This window comes from Apteryx mantelli, chromosome 7 (genome assembly GCF_036417845.1).
Source record: "Apteryx mantelli isolate bAptMan1 chromosome 7, bAptMan1.hap1, whole genome shotgun sequence".
Lineage (NCBI taxonomy): Eukaryota > Metazoa > Chordata > Aves > Apterygiformes > Apterygidae > Apteryx > Apteryx mantelli.
Genome location: NC_089984.1, coordinates 10,896,797 through 10,922,028, shown reverse-complemented (window position 1 = coordinate 10,922,028; position 25,232 = coordinate 10,896,797). Strand labels below are relative to the sequence as shown.

Below are 25,232 nucleotides of genomic sequence, written 5' to 3'. Positions count from 1 at the left end.
ACCTACTAAGTCCAAAAGATACTGCAGTTTTGGCTGCAGGGAAAAAAAAAAAAAGAGGAAAAAAAAGAAAAAGGCCTGTCCTCACATTGCAGGATATCTGGAGAAGGTTAAGCATAGATTTTTTAACTCAGAGGGAGAAAGATACCCAGGAATTTTCCCAAAATAGTAGCTCAAGAAACAGCTACATTCCTCCAAGATGGAAGCAAAGCTGAAGGAGCAGAGCAGCCAAGATTACACCCTGAATATGCACCTAATCCAAAGCAAGGATCATCTCATGTATAAACTTTATTAGGGAAAGAAGGCAATTCCCAAATTCTCCACTCAGCAGTTTAACTGAAAATACCAGAAATGACCTAACAAGAATTGAGGACAGCAAAATTTAAGATAAGAACGTATCTTTCTCTCATCCCTATTTCCCATTTTCTTCCTCCTCTTCCCAGTGATGACAGGCTGGCAGATAGAAAAGAAATACACAATCCACCCCACAATCTTCCAATACAAGTAAATACAAAAAAATCAAGTGTTTATTGGAAGGCTGCATGAAGGCACAAATGAGCTTGATTACAGATATTGTAACAATTACAAATATATGTAAACACCTTGAGAGATACAACAAAGCAATAACACAGCTAATACAGGAAAAAAATGTAACCTACTAAAAAAACTTCTCAGATACTGAGTTCTTTCAGTGATTAGCTCTGATCCACACCATCATAGTGTAATGCTTTTAAGTCATTACTTGCATTCTTGCTCAACAAATCTGCACTTTGACTATTGTTTTTAACCAGTGGATTTATAAGTTTGATCCAAATTTGAACAGACTTCATTCACTAGGATCAGGAAAACATGGGATAATCAACTAGACACCCAGCCAACCTAAAATGAGGCTTCACAGGTTCCCTAAGTACACAAATGAAATCACCAAGGAACTGAAATTAAATTTAAATTTCAAAAAGCTCATGGATGTTTGTTCCATTTTTACTTGCATTTGAGGAAACTACTGTATTTCTGCAGGAAAGGAACAGTGTACATCTCTCAGGTGATCTTTTTCTTCCTCCAAAGGAGGCTTAGATTTCATCTGAAACACCCGCCAAAACAAAAGTTAGCAACCACAAACTAAAGTGCCTTGGACAGCTCAGGTATTACCACTAGCATAAAACATTTTAGTCTATAGATATAGCATTAATTTATATACTGAGAAAACACAGCTATGTGAGCAGAAAACTATTTCCAATATTTCTGTGGAAAGGGGAATTGCTCTTTTGTTATTAAATGCCAGTGCCAGGGATTTAAGTAACAACTGCAACAATATTTTCTGAAAGGAAACCACAAAGAAAAATGATGTAGTTTTAGCACAGGCATCTCCTAGGCCTAGCTAGAGTATTCGAAGCAGTAATTTACTACACAGACACAGTTTTCTCAAACTCAGCATTCAACCACCTGTCCTAATCCCCCCAACTCCTCACCTACAGGAAGGTATTTACTTTGTAGTCCAGTTCCAGTGAGGAAAGACTTCTATCTGGACAGGATATGCAGAATAAAACCTAGCATAGCTACGCCATTTCTCCTGATACCATGTCCACGTAATTCCAATATAAAGATGAGGTAGTACATTCCTTTGGAGCCCAACTAGTTGAACAAAACCAAGCATTACTCTCCCTAATATAGTAGCCGTCTCTTAATGCAGTATCAAACCTCCAGATTTTTGTCTCTTCTTCAGGGCACACTACTAATGCAGGAATAGCTGCGTAAAAACAGAAAACATAACAGCAGCACACACTCTCACTCGAGTTACGACTGAATCGCAGAGGCCACAATCTGGCATTTTCAGTGACTTCCTTTGGTCCACAAAGCAGTAATGGCTCTTAACCTCTAATTGTAATAGGACAAGTAGCTATTATCCAACAGGAACATGAGGGATATCCTGAGTACTTATTACAATGAAATGTGGAAATAAAAAAAAATTGAAAGACTAGGAAGTCTAGCCCAAGTCTTAAAAGGGACGAGAGAATTATTCAGCTCCTCAGGGAACTGATAAAACTTGCTCATTTGGTAGTTGAGGGCTTTGTTTTCTCTCTTCTTTCCAAGAGGACAACTCTTCCCCTTAAGGAGGTTTTTGTAACAAAAGCCTGTATTGTAATTTTATAGCTTACACTCATGAATGTTCTGGTTTCATATGAGATGGCTTGAACAGGGGAGAGATGCTCTGCATAGTCCATGCTCTGTAGACTCCCAAGGATCAAAAAGAAATAGACTGCCATGACTGAAACAGAAAGGAAACATCAAAAAGCGTTGAACAGTGTTATAACTCCAACCCCTTACAAGACTAAGCATTAGATTAGAAAAAGTACTACAAGACTTGAACAAAGTCCTTGGATGAATCCTCTTAGTAAGAAATAATCTATATTGAGAAAGAGAAATTGAGTTCTTTGGTTGACAAAGTATTCAAGGTTCTTTCATTTGTCTTGGTGATCATTTTCTATCTATTTAACAAAATACATGGAGTCTAAATTATCTCCTGTCAGCAGTGCAACTCTCAGAGATTCTAGGAAGTTTTATTATTTTCTTTGTTTCCAGGACTATATTTTTCATTCAGCTGAAATCCACAGAAATTTCGTCTAGGCAGATGGATTCCTGAACAAGGAACATTTGAACAGGAAAGGGAATCCTTTTCTATTTAGCTACAGTAGAACAAGACCGCTAATAGAAAAGTGCTGTCACTTTCTTGAAAAACTCTGATAGTCCTTTCTGCCCTTGGGAATATGTTCTCAGAGGAGTAGATGTCATTAAAACAATCGTATCTAGTTCTTAGCTGGAAGACTACCTCCAAACAGTCCCACCTCTTCTTCCAAATGCGTTTCATCTCTCAGAGCTACGAACAGATGAAACCAAGAACTTCTCTGGAACAACTCGTGGATAAGATAAAATCATAATGCTCTACAGAGTATCAGCTGTACTCCAGTGTCCAAGCCAGATTCCTTGAGAGAAAAGGTAAAAGAAAGCTGCTTGATTGTCAGAGAGGAAAGTGCTGCTGAAACAGCTAGAAGGAGTTTTTTTGGTTTTTTACACCTTTAACTGTACACAAGTAGTACACACACACACAAAATGCTCATTACTACTAAAAATTACCTTATTGTAGCCTTATGCAACTAGTGATGATGCAGTGTGCAACTGATAGGCATTAGTAATGAAGAGGACGGCAGAAACCCACCCAGATAAAATAAAGAAACCAGGTACTTAAAGCACTCACGATAAGCTGTACCTCATTGTCTAGTAAATCCCTCCAGTCTCATGAGATTCTGATAAGATCATAGCTGCAGAATCATAATTCACGACTATAATTCACAAGCAAAACTGAAAATCCATTTATATTTATTAGGAGATGGTTGTGCACAATTCCTTATCTTATTCAAAAAGTCTATAAATAGAGTTTAACACTTCTGATCGCACACAAATATTTGTTCAATGTTCTTAGTTTGGTAAGGCGAATTTAGTGCCTTGTTACATTTTCAGGATTTAGTACACATTTGTCAGTTCTTTACTTTCATCTGGTAATAGTCCCACTGGAACAGTAAGGAGAGTTCAGTAAGACACTTTATAAAAGCAGCTGAACTTGGGTTACAGAACTTCAATTTTGGAATATGCTTCAGATGTAGATTTATCTAGGCAATTTTCCATTTTAAGATTTTAAAGCAACACTATTAAAGGCTTTTTTTCCCTCTGCCCCCAGCATATATTCTACTACCACTATGAGCTCACACTCTATGGAGACTTTTGTCCAAGAATCTTAAAGCACTTTAGAAAGGAGGGCACCATTTTATATAGTGGTATACTTGAGCTGGAATCCTATCTTTAAAATATTATATCTTTGTCTTATGTTTACAAAAGGATAAGTATCAAATTAAATAACCAATCCTATCTTGACCTTAGTCCCACCAAGAATATCAGTTTTGACAGCCTGTGATTTTCTCATATGCAATCCTACCACTGATTCAGGAGCTCTGTTTAATTAAAATGCTCACAGCCAAGTTTCTCTACTGAAAAGTGAGCACCTGCTATGGTTGATCATTTCCAGATAGAAGCACTGGTCAGATTTTAGGCCTGCCACAATCTTGAGAGTATCACTTTATTGGAGAGTCACTACCATAACTAATGTAATGCACTTGATCCCATATTGGTTTAACAAGTGTAGTAGACTATATATGCATTTCTCTAAAGCTCTCAGAGCTGAAACTACACAGCTACAGTGAAGAAATTCTAGTTTTGCCTTACTTAAGCTGAACCTCTTACAACATTATTTTAACTTACTATTTTGAATTAGAGCACTGATTTTATACAGATTTTCAGTCTGCAATTCTTACTGAATAGTTGAGCGGCAAACATGAAAATATATGTACAAGTGTTAGTATACTACCAGAATGCTGTATTTCCTTCTTTAAAATGTGCTTAACAAAGCATTAGGCATGTCAAACAAACTTTTGTAAACAAAAGATAAATTACTCATGTTCTGCTCTGATTATACCCAGATACATATTCTCATAAAATAAACATTCTCTTGTCATTTTCCATGGCCCACATATCCATATATATGAGGTAAACCACTTAAAATCATCAATAATATATAAGCCTCAGTACTCAACAGGAACCTTAGGAAAAATAAAACTGAGTAAGATGTCAATATCAAGAAGAAGTGACACTTTGTTCCACTGCAAAGTGAAACCAAACAATTTATTTGTGCTAAATGAATGGAAAGAATGTATTCAGAATACATTTCTTTATACATTGTACCGGCTTAGGCTGCTAAATAAGCATTCATTAGTGCCACATTGTGCTACTTTTTTGTACTCTGTTTCTGTTTCTACCAAGCAATACAACAGTTTTGGCTGTTACACCAATATATTCCTATATGCTCATCTTATACCTTATTTTCTAATAGACTTTTGAACATTTAGAATACTTGTTCAAACTTTGTTTCAGGGGAATCACAATTAATATATTTTAACAGGAAAAAAAAATCAGCTGTTCTCTACAATCACTTTGCCTTCTGCAGCAAAAAATAAAAAATAAAAAAAATCAAAGAGCACACTTTAATCAGCTATCAGTAACCTGTGGGCAGGACCACGCTTACAGAAGTTAATTGTGATGGATCACACAGTATGGACAGCTTACAGGTTAATGTAAATGACAAGTGAAATACTCAAATCTTAAGGTCCAACGAATTATACATTCCATGTACTCCAACAAGTCAGTTCCCTCACTCTAAACTTCAGACTGTACCATACATTTGACATGTTTAATTTAAACAGAAGTATGGATGTGTCGTGTGTGCTGAATTAAGCTTATTTACTAGGTGATACAATAGAGTATGTGTCTTGGGCACTGATTAGGGTGTCTGACTCACTTTTGCACTAGAAGCTGTTATTTCAAATAACTGAAACGTAGTGCTGCGTTACCATAAGCTTGGTAAACACTAATATTTCAGAATTTATAACATAGCCCATCATGCCTTTAATTTTATGCAAATTGTCATGAAAAAATATAAAAAGGTATCCCTTTAATTTTACAAACCTAAAAGCCAGGAAAATGAAGCTTTGGAGCCAAGCAAAACGACATAATGCCGTATTACCAAACAGAGTAGCAAATGTTCCAGCCAGAGAATGGACGTACATGTAGTTCAAGTAAACACTGATGGAAAAGTTTGTTAAGTTAGTGTTGTAGACCCACAACACTGGCTGCATTTTATACAAACGTTTACAACACAATTAACAGTGAAGCCTATATAACCTCAGTGCAAATAAGTCAAATCCAAATATGCCAAGTAAGCCTTTGGCTTTTAGTAAACTGCTCCATGTTATGAGTCCAATTCTGACATACAGACTGCTGAGCACATGCACTAAGGCTGAGAGGAGGGATGCACTGAATGCTGAAAAGTGGCTGACTGCGATGCTGCTGATGGGACCGTAGGTTGCACAGGTGGTGGTGGTGGTGGTGGCGGAGGTGGCTGCACTGGGGTCTGCGTGTTTGGAGAAGGAGGAGGAGTGGGACGTTTAAATTTGTCAGGGCTGTTACTTCTTCGTGGTGAAGGCCTCTGCAGAACAAATATTGAAATTATGTTTAAACACACTCCTGAACAACTTTAGGTGCAAGTCCTCTAATCAGTGTATTGAGCTTGGCAAAGGAAAAAAAATCACAATAAAAAAAAAAAATCAAAGCAAACAATTATGTGGGAGAAATCATTTCAAAACATTACAAGGATCACAATACAACTTTATGTAAATTATGCTACTCTGAAATGGAGCAGCAAAGGAAAGTGGAAGATACTTTTACCTATGATAACCAACAACCTAAGAAAAAAACGAGTCTGTAGAGACAGCATGACAGTTTTGCTTGCCCAAGAAGTAGGTGCCAATGACCTTTTAACTTTACACTGCTGGCGTGTAAAGTCAAAGTATGGTGTACCCAAATGTAGGTGGGAACGTTTCAACTTCTGAAGAGTTTGCCCAGAATCTTTTTAGCACTCAGACTGCATACTGAAGCAACACCAATACATAATTCAAGTTGTTCTTTAGAGAGCAAGTATCACATGAAAAAGATCACAACCTTTTTAGCTGCAGGAGTGAAGCAGTAGTTAGAGAGCTCTCCTCAACAGAAACTGCAGTTTTTTGGGTTTTTTTTTTTTTTAATAACCTGCATGCTAAAACACACAAAAATTTAATACTCACTGTATTTATCTTCACAAAGCAGTGAGAGAAAAAAATTTCTTTAAAGTTAGCAATGTAAAAATATAAATTACACTGCAGAACACTACCTTCTGCTGTTTTGAAACCAAAGAGATGCACAAAGATCTGATCCAGTAGGCATTAAGAACTTAATGGTACAACAAACCACACACCCAAAATTAATAACCGACCGAAGACAAGCAGCTCCGGGGAGAAATGTGGCTATAGTGCTACACCAAATGGACTACGTGTAAAGTCAATTTATTCTGTAATGGATACTAAAAATGAAGAATCCAGAAGCAAATTGCAGTTTGGTCAAATAACATATATTGTATCTTTTTTCAATATAACTATATATAATAGTTTATTTTAATGCTCTCTGGGAAAAGCTAAGGGATCCTCAACAACTGATTGATTTATTTGGTGAAATACTTCTGTTTCTGAAATACTTCTTAAAAACATTTACTGCATTAGCAGACCTCTAATAATATGAAAGGACCTGGCTTCGGTATGGAGACAAAGACAAGAGCCACTTATCAACACCTTTTTCAAAATAGTTATTATTTTGTCCTGGAGGTCATCTTTCTCACAGTGACTTAATGTGACCCCAATTAGTTTACAATTTCAGAACTAGTAATATTTCACAGAGATCAAAAACACAAAGTTCAATGAAAAACTGATTTAGAAAAATCAGGTTCTAGGTTTTCCAGAAGTTCAAAGATCTTTCTGCGACTAACCCATGTGACACATGGCAAGGGGCTGCACCAGAGTCCTGGACCAGCTCCTGCTGAGCTCCAGCCTGTTGCTTGAGCCACCACTGTATTGCTCCTATCTCCATTTCATCAATGGAATTAACAGTTTACCTTAGCAAGCTCACCTACGCAATTTAGAAGTACCCATATTTTAACATTCTACTCAAAATTCTACTGAAACAAGTTTTTACATCTGAGAAGGACAATCGTAAGTGGAAACCTTACAAGATATTATTTACATATTACCATACCTGTTGAGAAAAATAAAAATGGACTTGATACACCAACTATAAGCTATTTTGCCAAGTGATTGATACTTAAGCTTTGTTTGCTCATTAAACTCCACAAATACTTAGAAGAAACTTGATTAAGTAGAAATGCATCGAACAGAGGTAAAAAGGAAATAAATCCAGTTGAAAAATATACTGAGAAAAAGTCCTAACAAATGTTTAATAAATTAACTTTCTTCTTTGCCAATGAAATAGAAAATAAGAGTTAACTGCCTGTTACAGTGACATGGTGGTAGCATTGTGTGTCATCCTGAAGAAAACCTGAGCTTGGAGCAACCTCAGATGACTCATCCGTCAGATGGTGGAGACTAGGAGAAAAATGAAAGCAATGTTTTTACTTCCTGGGACAGGCTCAGTAGCTTAGAACATCACTTCTCACACCCTGCCTGCTGATCCATAAGATGATACCTATTACTGTCCTTAAGATGATAATACATCCTATTCTTTTGCAGAAAAAGGGTTCTCCAAAAAGAATCAGTTTCTGAGGGGTGAAGAGAAAATCAGGGTTGAAGGAAGCAGCAATAGATATCTTGGAGTAAGGAGACAAAAGCAAACATTTACAAAAATATGTTGTAAGAAAGCTTAAGGACAAGCAGTCATAACTTTCAAAAACCAAACTGACATTTGTAACAAATATTTACTGCTTTAAATACTTACTGTAATACCATGGGATGGTCCCATATGTTGCACATGAAGGCCTGGGGAATTGTAGTAAGACATTCCAGCTCTAGTCAGTGAAGTTGGTGGTGTGAAACCGACTGTGTGACTTGCATATGACAGACCTAAAAATTGTTAAAACGAGATAACATCAACACTCTTATTTGATTGTGTCACCTATTACACAATGTTAAACATCACTTTGTACTTAATATAAACGGGGTAAGGCTCACTTGGCAGTTTGATTTCAGTCCACAGACACGTCCGTCCAGCCTTCCCTCTCTCCTCAGAGAAAAGGGCTCCCTGAACAAAACACTGCCTGAAGAAGCAGACGAGCCCAGAGAAGCAGTCTTGCACTTGGCAACTAAAAGTTTCCACATGAAAGAAACTGCCTGGAGGTGGCTTCTTCTAGGCATACCAGATCTGCACCTGGACCAACAGTTGCCCAGGCTGCCTCCTGTTTTGCCTCGGCCTGTATAGGCAGGGACCCACGGGTCCTAGGGAGCTGTGAGGTTAAAACGCTCTGCGGCAGGCTTCCATAGCTGGACTATGCTAGCACTAATAGAAGAATTAACGTTGAAAATTATAACTTGCTTTATGCACATTAAGAAAAGTCTCATATTCAAAGGTGAAATTATCTAGTTCTTTCAGTTTAGATAAATTCCCTATAAATGCTTTAAAAGACATTTGGCTTCCATACAAACATTTCCTTTCTATAGATACTAGTTTATAAAAATGAAGAGCACCTGAAGAGCTAACGAAGGTAAAGAGAAACAGCCACTGCTAAGTGCTTCTCAAGTTCTGACCTTAAAGTGCTCTGAACATTTTGAGCATTTCTCAAAACAGCAGATTTTCCAAAACCTTTAGCTCGCTATCATTTTCTGACAAATATATCAGTTGGGTAGGAGACAAAACTATTTTCTCAGCTGTTTGGCATCAGAAACCAACAAGTGTTTCAGAGAAGCATTACCAAAAAATTTCTAAATACCCATTAAACTTTCGTAACAATATGCTAGTTTTAACAGCCGTCATACTTCTTCAACACTAAATCAACACAACATAGTGCCACTGCACTTAAAGTACATTCCAACACCTGGGTTTGACCTTAACTACCTATAAATAATATAAATAACATCTCAGGAAAAAAACCCAAGCCTCAGATAACTAGTGAAGTCATGCAAGAAAACATATTATACTTCTCTTGCTTCTTTAAACTAGAAGTCTGATGCCACTCCATAACCAATGTATGTCTGCTGAAAACTACCAGCAGCTCCAGTGGAATCACTGTCATTTTAGAATAGTTAAGTAACGCAAAAGCTTAACAAAAATAATCTGTTTTTTGACTACATAATCTAATTGCTTGTACAGCATGTTTTGTGACTAAGAGGTTTTGTAAGCGCTAGGACAGAAATACAAGTCAATGTTCAAGTTAATTCTAAAAACCAGACTGAAATGACAATTGTGTTTCAAGACAGAGACAAAACCCCAGAACAATAAAGGGTAAAAAGCTTTAAGTCACCTTGCAACATTCCAATTTTGAACTACCTCAGGTAAAAACAGCTCCAAAAGTTTTACAAATGCAAGTCTAAGTCTACATGGCAGTCAAAGAAGTGACACCAGAGCAGTGCACATACATCCAAAGTAGTTCAGTTATATTTCTGTAGCCCAAAATCTGTACCTAGTCTGTCTGCAGAAACAAACCATGAAACAGTTTATCTAGGCTAGAGAAAAGACTCACTGGTAATGACAGTAACCTTCCTTCAGCTGCCTCATCTTCACAGTTTCACACACCATGCAACAAACCTCAACAGTATCTCAGTCTGAGACAGAGCCCCCAAAGAACAGTCTCAAGACAGGCAAGCACGAAAGGCTCCAGGACTCAGGGCAAGAGTCTGACCCGTTAAACCTACCTTGGCTACCCACGTGAAATTATAGCACTTCTAAATGGTTTCAAATTGTGTTTCTACAAATTCAGGTTCATCATTTCCCAAAGGAAACATGCCAAGTCATATAGTTACTTGATGCAAAATGTAACTGTTGCATTATTTTGTGCTGGGTATTTTTGGCATTATCTTACTGTATTACTTTAGATATAAAGCACTCTCAAAAACTATTTGTTTTCATCAACTACTGCATTTATACATACCAGACAGTTGTATGAAATTCTCTCCTGATCTCATTAGTCCTCTAACAAGCTGCTGCTTATATTTTTCTGAAGTCTGAAACCGTCAACTGCAGATATTAATTTATGAGAGACAGAAGACAGGAACATAGCTGCCTGAGCAGAACTGCTAGCCTGGAACATTTGCTGTACAAACACCACCGAAACTGGGAACTCCATGAGAAGTGAGCAAGTTAGCTTTGTTGTTTGTACCTTGGTTTCAGGCTGCATTTCAGCATCCCCTACCTATGCAATATAATTCCACTAGGATGCAGGACTCCACTTCCTATTATAGGAGGCAGCTGATACAACAGTCAGCAGTGAACTAGGAATGAGTTTCAGTCCCAGCGTAGGAACAACAAACCACCAAAGTACTCCTGCACTGACACACCAGCACCTCCGGTGGGTACGTTTCTAGGCAGGGCTAGGACACAAGCCTGTACAGGGCCAGTTTCCCCCACACATGCTTTTTATAACCCCTGCTGGACTGCAGGCAGAGTGCAGTTGCATATTAGATCATTATGAAAGCTGTATGTGTACAACCATGAATGTCCAAAGCAATTGTTTCAGAACACTTGTTTGTATGATTACATTTCTGCACCCAGTTACCAGCTAAGGATTAGAAAATACACATCATTTTCCTGGTAACGTATCTTGCAAAACTTTGAAAGTCAAGAGATTTGGCTCATTCATAACCCCCTAAAACCTCCTAAAACTCTCAAAAACTAAACCTTCATAATGCATATTTCAAACATAATAAGGAGGCTTAGAGCTATAGTTAATTTTAATATACATTTACTCTTTTACCAACATCAGGATGAAAACTATCTGGAGTCCCTTTGAAAAAATAATGTCAAGCTTGAAAACCAAAGAGTTTAAACACATTTTATATGTTCTAGCAGATCTGGGTAAGAAAATGTCTAAATCCCATTTTGCAGAACATGTCAGTATAGAGCACATTGCATTTGCCTTTGTCGTAAGACTCTTCCTGTTAGGCTCTAAAGGTGAACTTGAGAAAGTAGGGCGTGCAGGATTTGTTTCATTATATACAAGTTAATTTGTGATCGTCATATAACATCTGTGGCCAGCAACTTTTAGTGAATGTTCAATGGCAATTTCCAGGAATTTTAATGACAGTCAACAAATGTCTTAAATAACACAAATACATTTCCTTTGACTTAAAAAATACGTTCAGTAATTAAAAAGTCAATCATTTGAGGTTAGGTATAATCCATTCAAGTTCTTTTGGAATTCCAAAGAAGATGTCATCCATTTATTATATTCAGAAAAGGTTAGTTTGCCTTTGTTATATAAAATACTAGAGACAGGAATTCTTAATTTTATCGTAATTGATTTACAATAGAAATTAGCAGAAGTACAAAAGCCATTCCTCCAATAAAAAAGAAATGGCCTTTTCTTTCTAACATTTTCAAAATTAGTCTTTAAGAAGTTTTCATGCACAGCACAACAGCAGTCCCATTACTAGTTCATCACCAAACTCTAGAAATCTATTTGAACTATGTGCCCCATGAGACAACTTCTAGGAGGAAAAGAAAAAAAAAGAAAGAAAGAAAGAAAAAGCTCAAACAACAGCTACTTAATTGACCTTTTCTGTTTTACACTGTGACCAAATATTACAATCTGAAAACATGCTGCGCTAGAAGAAATCTAAGGCAAAACTATTCTTACATTTATGATGCACTTTTTCCCAGATTAGCTTTCAAAGGCTATTTACCTAAATATATTAATAGGGCACATTACTATGTGATGCATACAAAAATTTTAGAAACTGGGTTAAATATTTACCAGGTGATATAGGTCTGCTAGAACTTGGTGAGGGTGTATAAGGGATAGGACTGGACACAGTGCGAGGTCTTAATCCTTGTGCAGACATCTCATTAAAATATCTAACAAAAAAAGGCAAAGAATAATTAGATTAAACCTTTTAAAATGTGCCATGTTTTAAATGCTTCACTGTGGCATTTTCAGTTCCCATAAGAATTACATTAGATTAGCATTGGACCAATCACCTTTAGGAAATCATGACAGGAATACTCTTTTCATTGCTGAAGGTGCAAATACTGGCTTAATTTGCAATGGAAATAGCTGGACTTATCTTAGTCATCTGCAGTTAAAACAGTACACGTTGCACACAATTGAAATAGTACATATTAAGGCCAGAGTTATAAATCATGTTGTCCAAACTGACCTATACTACTTTCTTGTATTTTACCCATCGTTTCTATCTTGAACTCAATAGCTTGCCTGGCTGGAGTATATCTTCCAGAAAGACAATCGACATTAATTTGAAATCACAAAGAGGTGGAAAAGCCATCATACTTTTGATAATTTGTTCCAACAGCTATTCAGCCTCACAGTTAAAAATACGTCCTATTTGGTATATGAATCCATCTAGCTTCAGCATCTAGCCATTTGCTCATTATGTCTTTTGCCACCGGAACAGAGAGCTATTTTGAACCCAGTACATTTCACCTCTAAAGATACAGGTTGTACAGCAAGACAGCTCTAAAATTCTTTTTGATAAGCTAGCAAATTAGAATCTCAGGCAAAGCATTTTATCTCATCTATAATAATTTCAGTGGTATTGGTTTGTACCTTCCTCACTGCATAGATCAGATCAGTCATCAAGTGCTACTACTGCCCTGTATAAAAAGGAGCTTAAAATCATACCGGTTGCTCCTGCTTGCCACTTACCTTTTATATATGAAAAGTAGTTTTATTTATTTTTTCACAACACTATGCTGGCAGTGTTCAGGTTGACTTGCTTATATACTTTCCGCCTAGATTTTTCAGTCATTGCCTAGATTATAGGTTCACCCCTGCTCATCCCCTCTTGCAGATAAAGTTGCAGATCAGTGCTGCCAGATTTATACTATTACATTTAGCTCTATTTTTTACTGGACATAGTTAAGCTACAGATAAAGCTAGTTATTTAACTTCCCGTTGGTTCATTATCTCCCTCTCTACCACCATTGCTCACAAAATTTAGCAGCTATATTTATTTCCAGATCACAGGGGGGGGAAAAAAAGCACGGAGTAGCCTTAAAAATATTTCTATTTCATGAAACTCACCAATCATGACGACTTTGAGGTCTGAGAGTCAGTTCTTAAAAAAACAGATACGTGTTTTGATACCGCACCTCAATTTTTAACCAGGATGTTCAGGGTTACTAAGCTGCAACAACTAATGGATGCAATGCATTGTAGTGGCACTCAAGTTGGTTTAAACTTGGATAGATCAAGTAACAGGAGTAGTTGCAATAGAGAACAGCAGCTGGCAAATTAAATTTTACTTAATTGCAAGTTTTTCCAAAAGGCTACTGGTAGCAGAGTTTGCTAAGTTACACTAACTGGGCTACCCGTACACCACAAAATCACTTGTAATACAAATAAGTATATTACGTCTAAGCAGTGATCTTTGTGATTTAACCTTATTTTATTTTCTGTAGAGACAGTTTTCCGTAAGAGTCATCCTAGTTACCTGGATGTCATATGGAATAGCAGCACACAATTAGTATGCTTCCTGGTTTCAGAAATTTCCCTATTACTCCAGAGAACGGGATGGAGGATTGAGAAGACAAAGCTATTGCTAGTCAAGGGGAGGAAGTTTTGGGAGAGCTGTGTATTTCGCATTCAGTAAAGCATTCTCATCTATCCCCATCTACAAAAAATAAGTATCATCAACTAGAAGAATGCAACAGGAAAACCTGGATATTGATCCATCAACACCATCATTTTTAAGAAGAAAATGCAAGCTGACAAAAATTTAGTTTCAAATCAAGCTACATGTTGTTCCATAATTGTCTATATAGTTCTCTCCTAAGAATTACCATTCTAATATCTCTGTTTTCTGCTTCCTCCTTTAGTTTACTTTTTATTAATTATAAAGCAAATTACCTGTTTGGGTGGGATTTTGTCATGTCTTTGTAGTATCAAACAAATCAACAAGACAATGAAATTTCTTACAAGTATACAATATTTAAAAACCTTTTTCCTGTGTTTTACTACTACCACTACAACTGCTTGACAAAAAAAAAATACTTAGCATAGCCCATTCTTTTTGGATGAACACCGATATTTCATGTAAATTCAAATTTTGACTAAGAGTATTAGAGAACAGAAAAAAAAATCCAAGCTGATTATCTGATTTGATATTTCTGTAAATGTAAATATTAGCAGAAAACATTAGGATAATAAAAGTAGACTCAAACACCAGAATCCTGTATTTCCAACAACCATCTAATTTATACAGCTTTCACTATATCACAGTACCAGCTGCTACTGCAATATATGTCAGTTGCCTAGTATTTCATTAAAAAGAAAACACTGCCTTGAATTTTTTTAAGGGTACTCCTTGAAACAAAATATCTGATACTTTGTTTTGTAGTTAATGATGTCTGATAACAAATATACTAATGACCCAAGAAGAAATATCTCTGCATCAGAAGAAACACAACATAGCGTGACTTTTTCGTTCTTTAAAAGGACCACTATAAATCCAAAATAATGTAAAACAGTACAAAAAATTGTGAGCATTTGATAAGAAACAAGAATGTTTTATTCAAAGTGTACTTAAAACCTCTTTCAAGCTATAACACTGTCATCATTATGATGCGAGGAAATCCTGAAAGGCATCATATAAAACCATGAAAAGTTCAAGACTATCTGTAAGGTCAGTGCAATGCAGCTTGCAATAGAGAAGCAACAAGGATGTTATGTTTGTAACAGAACATATGATGTACAATAGGGACAGCACATCAAGAACAAACCAAGGGTTCTGGAAATGCTTCCTTCTCTCTTACTCTAAGTCTTTATATATTACACCCTTGGATTTGGCTAAGATTCCCAATGTTACACATTTTACTTTCTGCAAAGGACAAATTAGCCCCAGGTAAGGACATTGTTCCTACCTACCTCACAAAATTCTTGGCATTTACAGAGTTAGGGGCAAAACGAAGGTACCATGAGTTAATTAACCTGAACATCAACGCCACAGATAGGTTTAATATATGTTGAAATGAAACTATAAGCAGGTTATTTCTATAAATACTCATTCTATAATATTCAGAAAGTAGTATGGGTATTGATTAATAAACTCGATGACAACGTATCTGGATGGCTAGAAAATACAAACCTTTCATCATCCATTTCTAAGCTGGATTCACTTTCTGACAGCTGCCTGCAGAGCGCTTCCCTGCGTTCCATCTCCCTCTGCAATTTTCTTTGAAGCCTCAAGTTTTCTTCTCTCATATGACGCTCCTCTTCCAAATACTGTGCCATCTTCTCCGAATCTGAAATTCAGAAACTTTTGTTAAAGTTTGATTAAAATTCCATTTCACAGACAGACAAATATGATGTGCTTAAATTAACCTAAATACTTTAAGAACAAGGGTGTGGAAAGTGCTCAGAATTGACCATTCAAAAACCTCATGTCTAAGTCTACTTCAAAGCCTAATTCAGAATGGTGGCTACTAAAACAAATCACTGCCTGACAGCAAATTGGGAAATAAAGGTAAAAAACAAAAAGTTTTAGAGTACTTAATTAAATGAATTTGAAAAGCAGGGCAAAAGCTCATAAAAAATAGTAAAACCAAGCCATAAAGAAAAAAATATGATGACTCCTGATCTATTGAAATACTGGAATTTTATGTTTACAAAGATTTTACTACAACACAGGGAGGAAACTATATTAAAGGTATATTTCGTTTTCAAGCAAGCAAGCACAAAACAAGTTCTGAAATATAAAACTCTCAAACCTATGTTAAATTGCTATCTTATAAATATTTTTCAGGGTGCTTTCAATTGCACTTTATCATAGAGATTGGCCAGCAGGACACATACCAATATTAAAAGCCAACAAATGATTTACTCTTTATATCAATGGTTATTTGACTTAGCAAACATCAATTAAATAGCTGGCATCACATATTAAAGTGGTTAAATCAAATTATGGAAAACTATGAAGCATTTTGACACATTAGTTAAATAAAATGGAACACAGACTTACCACATATAACATTCTGTAAGCTTTCTAATACTTTCTAATTTCTAAATCAAATGTACAGTGCATTCTTTGATATTTAAAAAATTTTGTGGTCATTTCTTTACGCAACATCTATCAATCACAAGAGTATTCTTGTTTTAGAATCCTGTTCCCAAGCCAGCAACAAAATATGATTTGTCTCCAATTCTGTGGAAATACTACTTCTTTCCCAAATGCATTTCTCTCCACTCTGTGGAAATATCACTTCTTCCCCAAACGTAACAGTATTACATATTTACAACTGGTATTATACCAATATATTTCCTAGACAGGAAGTAAGTACTTCAAAAAATACAAAATGTAATACCAATATCAGAATTTGGTAAGCAGACTTCAGTAAGCATTTATCAATAGTAGTAGAGGTTCTCTAACGACCACATACTGCAATCACTAAACTTCCTTCTGAAAAATGTATTTCAATTTGATATTCAGCTTGCAGGCAGCCCATAAACTAGTAAATCAATTATTTATCAGTGTTGCTATAATTAACACAGTTCTGTTTAATCTATTCACAAGGAAAAAAAGCACTCTTTAAGCCTAAATCTCATTTTCAAAGAGACTTTGACTTAAAATGCATTTAAAATTTTACTCTAAATCACAGTAATTCAACAAGAAATCACTTCAAAATAATAAAGAACCCTTCAAAGCTAATTAATTAGACTAGATCCGCACACAGAGTGCTTTGTATCAAAGGCCTTGCTCTCATTCTGAAGTTCAGTAAGTGAAGGCTACAATGCAAAATTGGCAAGTACAAAGAAAGATTAGCATTCCTTATCTTCTTTTAACTGACACAAATTATTAATGCCACAAACTCAGGCATAAAGTCTCTGTACAAGAGCACTCTCCCATCATCTCTGTCTGTAAAGAAGGCTGTTGCCTCCGGTAAGCTATTTCTGTAAATATTAGCTGAAATATTCCAGTTGGCCTCTCAAGGACAGCACACTAAAGGGGGAGAATACTGTCTGTTTTCCACCCTTCCAGATTTTTGTATCAACCTATATAAGCAGATACCTACTTATCAGTTGAAAGATAATGCTACTGACCAGAAAATACACTACCAAAAAAGGCATAACTGATGAACTTAAGATAGAAATTTTAGATTTAGCACGAAGAGATGAAGCTAGGGGATAGCAAAGATCACAGAGAAGCACAAGTGGTCTTTTTGCCATCTAAGAACAAGTGCTTCAAAATCATATGCCCTCTCTTAAAAGGTATGGCAAAAAGCAGGCTTACTGCTGGCCAAGGGTCCATGACACTTTTCACAACAGGAACAGGCAGGCTTCTACAACTATTTATTCTGCATGTTTCCAAAGTGGTATTATATAAGTAAGAACACAGCGAGATTACTTGTTTTGCTATACTGTGAAGTCAAAAAGCTACTTTAACAATTAGCTTTAAAACAAAGCTACAAACAAGTCTTTAAAGGTAGCCGGAATCACTTAACAAGTGAATTTCTTATACATAAGTGAATTTTATTTTGCTACCTATAAATTCTTTTGAGTAATTCTTAACTTGTAACTAGACTCTTACAATGTATTTCATAGGTGTGTTTTGAGGAATTTGTATGTTGAAATACTGGTAAGAGTCTCTGAAAAAAAAAGAAAAAAAAAGCCATAGAAATGTTTTCTCTGGCCCAAATATAGCCAAGAAATATTTGATGATTCTTCAGTACAGAAATTTGCCCCCACACCATTCCAGTAAAGCTAAAAAAACCCCTGCAATATAAATACATTAACAAGCCATAATCCAGCAATTATGAGAATGCTTTAGTCCAAACTTGTTTACTTTTTCATTCTACCTTAAAATCAAACTCATGAAAGTCTAGACAGAAATCTTACATTACAGAAACTTAAAAAGATTTAAATATAAGTTGTTTACTCACGCTGTAACTGTGCAGCCCTCAGTTGTTTCTTTAACCTCTCCACTTCATTCTTTAAAAATCTGATATGTCTCATCATATTTTCTGGAGAATCTATCTCCATTGATATGTCTCTGGGCGATGGTGGTGCAGATACTGGCTGGTCTAACTTCTCCTGCAAAATTCTGTATGAAGAATAGTTTAAACTTTACCATCAATTCTAACAGAAAAACAAAACAAAACAAAACCAAAAACCCACTGCAAGGATTTTGACAGATATATACTAAGATTTATGTTAATGACTGTGTTTGGGAGAGTTTTGGGGGGATTTATAATGCGTTTTTAACCCAAAATAGAAAAAAAGATAAAATCTGTTGTCCAGGGACAGCTCTAAGGGGATTTTCTTAAATGTTCAGATGCTGATAGTGGCAAACATTTCTGCCTATAGTTTGGAAAAATAAACCACTATGGACTATATATAGGTACTTCAGTTTTATATTAAAAACTCTACTACCACAAAATTGTTTCTAAGCAAGTTCATTTAATCTCTCTTGAGTTTTTTATTTCTGTTCTCAGATGAAGAACACATATCGAAGATGAGAAATGAATAACATAGTATTCATGATGATGCAAAAGTTTTTCTGCATTGCTAGTCAACATTCATTGGATTGGTGAAAGAAAGAACTTTATTGACAGTTTCTGAAGCAGATATTCGCTTTATTATCTGCAAAGAGAAAAATATTTCTCATCATGTTGTTCTCTTCACATAGACAAGGTTTCAAATACCTCAAATACATTCCTGTGAATTCAAGAGTAATGAACTTTTCCTATAAAGAAATAAGCATGTAGCAGATATTGATGTTCTAAATTAAGATTCTTGGAGTTTATATATAAAGTATTTTTCCATCTGAAAACATGAAACTGTTCTTCACTAGAAACGTGTTGATGGGCCAGATCCAAGTCTGCCCTGAAGAGCAGGGACAGCACTATGCAAGCACAACTCTTTGCACGGCCTAGGATACACACATGATGTACAAAGTCGTATTAAAGCATGGTCTATGACTCCATTGTATCTGCTGGTGAGAAGGCACACAGTCTGGGATAAATTAAACCAGAAACAGTTTGGCTTAAAAAAGTTTTAAAGACTAAGATGCACAAAAATCCTACCAAAGGCCCATCCACTATGGCTTTACCACTGTTGTGTATTACATGAAGCTCTTCAGAGCACCTTCCACTCAGCAGGGCTCTGTAAAACAAAACTACCAAAATTGCAGTTCACGTAGTCTCAGGTGTTTGCCAAGGCCCCAGTTAGGATTCATGGAGTCACATTAACATAACTCTCCTACAATGTATAGTAGGAAATAAGGCATTCATCACCTCTTCTCCTCTACTCCCCACGAAGAACAGAGCTCTTATGATATGTCCCCCCACAGAGGCTCCCTTTAATACATATTTTTAATCTTAGCTTTACCAGGAACATAAAGCCTCAGTCTTTTCTTCTATTGAAGAAGCAGCAGGAAGACTCACTGACACAAGTGCACATCACGGAGAAAAAGCTAGAGTCTTCTTCAAGAAGATAGGGAAAACACAAGAGCTTTCCCATATAATGAATACACTAAAATGTCACATTATTTTCTTTGGCTCACAAACAGAAAGTTGACCCAAGAACAGACACTTTGAAAGTCTACCAGCAATCAAAAAAAATTCAGCAAATTGTTTCCAGCTTTCCCAGTTCATTTCTTATACTACTTAATTTCATCTAGATTAGGCAATCAAGCATGTAATATCATGAAAAGAAGGAGCTTTACAACTGCTTTAACCTCTGTGCTTTCGTAAATTAAACAACCCTTGTGGGATTGAGACAACTGTATTTAATCCAGAACTAAGTATTAGACGGTGCTTCTTCCACAGTAATAAATACACTGCAACAAGACAAACCGTTTTTCTGCTTCAAGCTTATCCATCCTCTTCCAGAGACGATTCACTAGTGCTTCTTGTTCTTGCTCCAAAGTATTTTCAAGGTCAATCTTCTCACGTCTTAGCTGAGGAGGAAAAACAATCAGTGAAAATGACGAGAATGCATTTTCTGCAAGGACCTGTTATTACGAAAGATTGTTGCTATGATGAGGTTGTTTTATGTGACACTCTAAGATAGCAAGGAGGAAGCAAAAAGGAAACCAAAATTGGGAACAACATACTGGTCACAGGGCCAAATCTTGTGGAAAAAAAATCAAGAGATTCTGGAGCTGCACAATTGTTAAGTCCTTAACATAGAAATTTTTCACACAGAACTTGCCCAGGTTTCAAGTTTTTCTTTATTTCATGGTTGGCTAGAGCCGACATGTGGCAACTAATGATATGACAAGCCTATTAAAAGATGTCTCCTATTCCATGAGTCTCTGAAGTTCAAACTGAATTTAATACTATGTTCTACTATGTAGACATTTATTCTTATGAAAAATTTTAGACATTTTTAACAAAAGAAACACCTTTAGGTATGCCAGAAACAGAAAAAAAGTTTGCCTTGTGCTAGATCAAGTGCAACATAACAAAAATAGCAAAGAAGAAAATTACTTGGACTGCCACAAGTGTTACAGCATCAGTCCTTATCAGCAGAAACAATTTATTTCTACTTTAGCAAAGGTTTTATAAAAGATAACACTTAACCTGGCATTATTCACATTCACTTCTTGTGTGAGCAAATATCCTTGATTCAAATACAAGCTAATAAAAGTGGATGTAACTGTACATGAAAATTCTATTACTACTATTTCAGAACAAATACAATTAAAATATTAATAAGAATACACTAGAATACTAACAGCATTCAACAACATAGGCAGCTGAACTCTAAAAGCTAACAGGAATGAAACAGGCTTGAACAGATCAGTACCTTTACAAATAGAAAATACTACAGACTTATTTTTCCAGCCAAGATTAGCTAACATTCACCACCTTCCTGATGGGCAAATATACCCACTTTACAACTTGGAAAGACTGAAAACAGAAATATTAAGTGATCTCCTTGCATGTTTTTTGCATCACCATGGCTGAAGTACTACTGTAACATTTAAATTCATAAGACCTGTGTTCCAACTACTAAATTAACAGAGAGATTCCAACTTAAACTTATGCACTTCAGGCAGCAGTACGAGTTTAATTAATGCACAACTTTCTTCTTAAAGCTGAGGACAATTAGTTACTGTAAATATATATATATAAATTAATACACATGACTAATGAGGAACAGAAAATAATCAAAAAATGTTTAGCAAAGCTTTTCACATCTGACAAAATTCTTACCACTTTTAATAAACAGGGTTTTTGAACTGAGGTCCTAGATTGTCTACATTAGTTGAGGGAACTTAGCCTTACATATCAGAAGTCACGAGCAACCCGCTTGTTCCACACAGGATTAGACTTTGGCTCCTGACAGACGCCTCATTCCCCCACTACCAGAGCTGGGGTGGCACGGAGGACAAACGCTCGCTCAGCCCCCGGGGAGAGGAGGCTGCTTAGTGCACTGCTCACTAGCCAGCTTGCTTGGCCAATGTTTGGAGCTGACAGAGTTCAGTATACAAGTATACAAAAATATTCTGGGAATTTGTATGCTGTGCTCCTACATTATCAACATGCACATCTTCAATGCACCAGAAAGCTATCTAAATAAGCACATGATGAAAAAGGTTGACTGCAGATCACTGCAACTCTGCAGCAATGTTTTTTGCATCACTTAGTTAATGGATTGTTGTTTAGATTCACTTGTTTTGACCTTTCTTAATCATTTTTACAACTATATTATTGAACTAGCACCAAACAAGAATACAAAAACATTCTAGTGAAAGTAAATCTATTTCATTTAATGGTAGGAAAAAGAACACACTGGAATTTAAGAGAGAGATTTATTCAGAATCTCTGATTTTAAAATATAAAATTACACTTAATATTATAGCATCCCTCACCAAGGCATCAGAGTCTATTAATTAGAAATTTATATGTAGGTGAGCATGCACAGTGACAAGCTGAAGTCATCAGCCACAATATAGAAATGAGCCTTGTGTTGTGCCCTGAAGGATGACAAACATGCTCTGATGAGCTGCCAAAGAAGCTGAGTTGCAAAAGGAAGATCTAAAGCTCTGCTTTCCCAGCAATATGAGAACACACTGGAAGCAAGCATCTTCCCTTGCTGCTCTTAAGTGTTGACCCAGTTCCTCCCAGCATCAGGATATTCAAAGCTCTGAGAAGGAAAACCTTGAATTGAATCTATGGGACAAGGCCACTGCAGCATCCTGGGCAGAGCTGTGCATGCAGACAGAAGGTGTATTTGTTTTGTTGTAGGTAGTTTCAGGTGTACTTGAACTCTGGCCAATGAATTTGTTTGGAACTTGATTATATTTAGAACGCACGTGAACACGATGGCATCATACCTCAAGACCAAAGCAGAATCTCTCAGTATTACTGTAAGTCTATGTGGGTTCCAAAGTTATGTTCCAGTCAAACAGCATTTAATTTTTACAGCCACAATAGGGAAGGGAGGATGTATTGCTTGGATTTTTTGGACTGTAATTCCTCCCTTTTAATCTTCCTCACCATTCAATCACGTTTCTCTCTCTCACACACACACTTACTTCAAAAGCAGCTATAATATCTACTATCTGTGTATTTCTGGATTACTGCTGCTTCAGCCTTCTTGCCCACTTACTTACACACACAGTTGTTTCCTCCTGAAATGATGGTTGTTTCCTCCTGAAATGATGGTGATCTTCCTAATCAATGAAAGTTGAAAACTGTCTCTGACTAAGCCCACAATCCCAATTTCACTTCTTGGCTCCTCATCTACCCTTCCCCCTTTATTTCTTTGCTGCTGTCCAAGAATATCTTTCTGGAAGATTTTACATATTTCATGATCCTTTTCTCCTTTCAAAGAAGCAGATATAGGAGAGGATTATTAGCATCTAAGTTCTTATTTCTCTTTTAAATGCATCTCTTCTAGTTACCCACTGTACTGTATGAAATAGAAAAGCAAGTAAAAGGGTAACAGACCACACAGACTCAGCTTCTGTAGGGCAGAACTGAAAGCTATTTTATTTCCTATCAAATCACTGAACTATAACGCAGAAGACCATTATTGTTCATTTTAACTAAAACATGCAGCTAATGAAATAGTCACATGTTGCAAATTTCTTCACCATTAGCCTTCAGAGAAAATGTTCTGTTGCTTCAAGCTGACTTCAGAAAATTAAATCGGGTCACATTTGAAACCTAAGACCCAACTTTATTTTTTTAATTAAGAGTAACACTCTACAGAAGCATCATTGCTATAAACCAACTAACTACTGGTCAGCTGTGGCATAAACAGCTCAGATGAGAGAAAGCAAATGCGAAAAGAATCAAAGCATAGGTAATTCATGTTCCCCATTTAAAGAAATAATTTAGCAAACAGTGTTGTAACTATTTGACCACTGATGACAGTGATAGATCTAGTGAAGCCATAAAGCTGCAAGTAATGCAGTCCTAGGAGATTATGTTCAAAATATGATGCATTGCTGAAGTACTCCTTACAAGCCCTGTTAATAACAGGTATCCAAAGTTTACGTTGAAGAGCTGTGGCAATCGCTCTTCCTTAATTCCCTATGTGTACAAATACAGCATTGTGCTGCTCACAACTTTTGGTTGCTTCTTGCTAGGTACAAGATGAGCCCCAAAGGCAGCTGCTTTATGTTGCAATTAATGCAATAAGACTTTGTATGAATTTGTACAAGAGACGAAAGGGAGAGAAAAAAATGTGTGCAAGTGGTATACATGCATACATGCACACTGAAGTTCAAAGCAACTTGAGATTTATTACACCTTACTGTACGAGAAAACAAAGGTATATAATGCATTACATTTAAATACACAAGGAACTTCAAAATAAGAATGACAGCCAGCTTTAACACCTTAATAAACAAAGTAGATGTTCAAGGTCAGATATTTAAGTGAAAGACCTGATAAAAAGAAAATATAAGCAACTCAGTTTTGAGCTTACATGCTTTCTGAACAATCTACTGTTGATATTCAAATAGAGTAACAAGCGTCAAATTTAATGATTTCACAACTCTGCCCAAAATAATGGTATCAAAATAGATACCAACAGAATTTCAGCTGTGGCTCATATTAATATTTCAAAGAATGAAACAATTTCATATGTAAGCTTAATTTGTATTCATTTCAATTTTGATTAAATGGCCACCACCACCACCTTGTGGCTAAGAAAGTTATTTCAATCTCGTATTGATTTCCATGCTGGTTAAAGACTTGCTGGCAATTAGATCTTCCCACTTCTCTATTTTTCAATTTGTTCCATAGATCTCTCTCCATATAAATTTTGAGTTTTCTTAATTCTTGCTCTAAGTATCATTTTCATCTACTTTCTTCCAATTTCATCACTAAGTTACCTAGTAATTAATTTATCCACAATGTCAAGTGAAATAAGACAGTCAAATACAAAACTGGTAGAATTTCAAGTAATCTGCAGCAGAACAGTTTCACACACCCACGATTGTTTTATGATGAGAACAGCAAAAAAATTCACAGAAATAATGTACTATGTTTACACCATTCAACTTGAAGGACTTTCACAAGCCAAGAAAACTGAAGTTCTTTAACCAATCTGTATTTTTCATCAGTTTGCCTTTCAAGTCAACAGGATTTCTACTAACACAGCTGAGATGCTTTGATGCACACACGTA

The 25,232-nt window shown here is 36.1% G+C and overlaps 1 protein-coding gene across 1 annotated transcript in view; it reads right to left on the bottom strand.

Annotated features, from left to right (window-relative positions):
* Positions 1-506: 506 nt before the first annotated feature.
* Positions 507-25,232, bottom strand: part of CCDC6 (coiled-coil domain containing 6) — a 53,727-nt gene continuing 29,001 nt past the window's right edge. Inside the window, exons 4-9 of the mRNA XM_067299784.1 lie at positions 20,440-20,543; positions 18,526-18,686; positions 15,735-15,891; positions 12,386-12,486; positions 8,419-8,543; positions 507-6,088 (exon numbers count right to left, since the gene is read on the bottom strand). Coding sequence (XP_067155885.1) covers positions 5,894-6,088; positions 8,419-8,543; positions 12,386-12,486; positions 15,735-15,891; positions 18,526-18,686; positions 20,440-20,543 — 843 coding nt within the window. The 3' untranslated portion in view covers positions 507-5,893. The remainder of the gene's footprint in view (positions 6,089-8,418; positions 8,544-12,385; positions 12,487-15,734; positions 15,892-18,525; positions 18,687-20,439; positions 20,544-25,232) is intronic.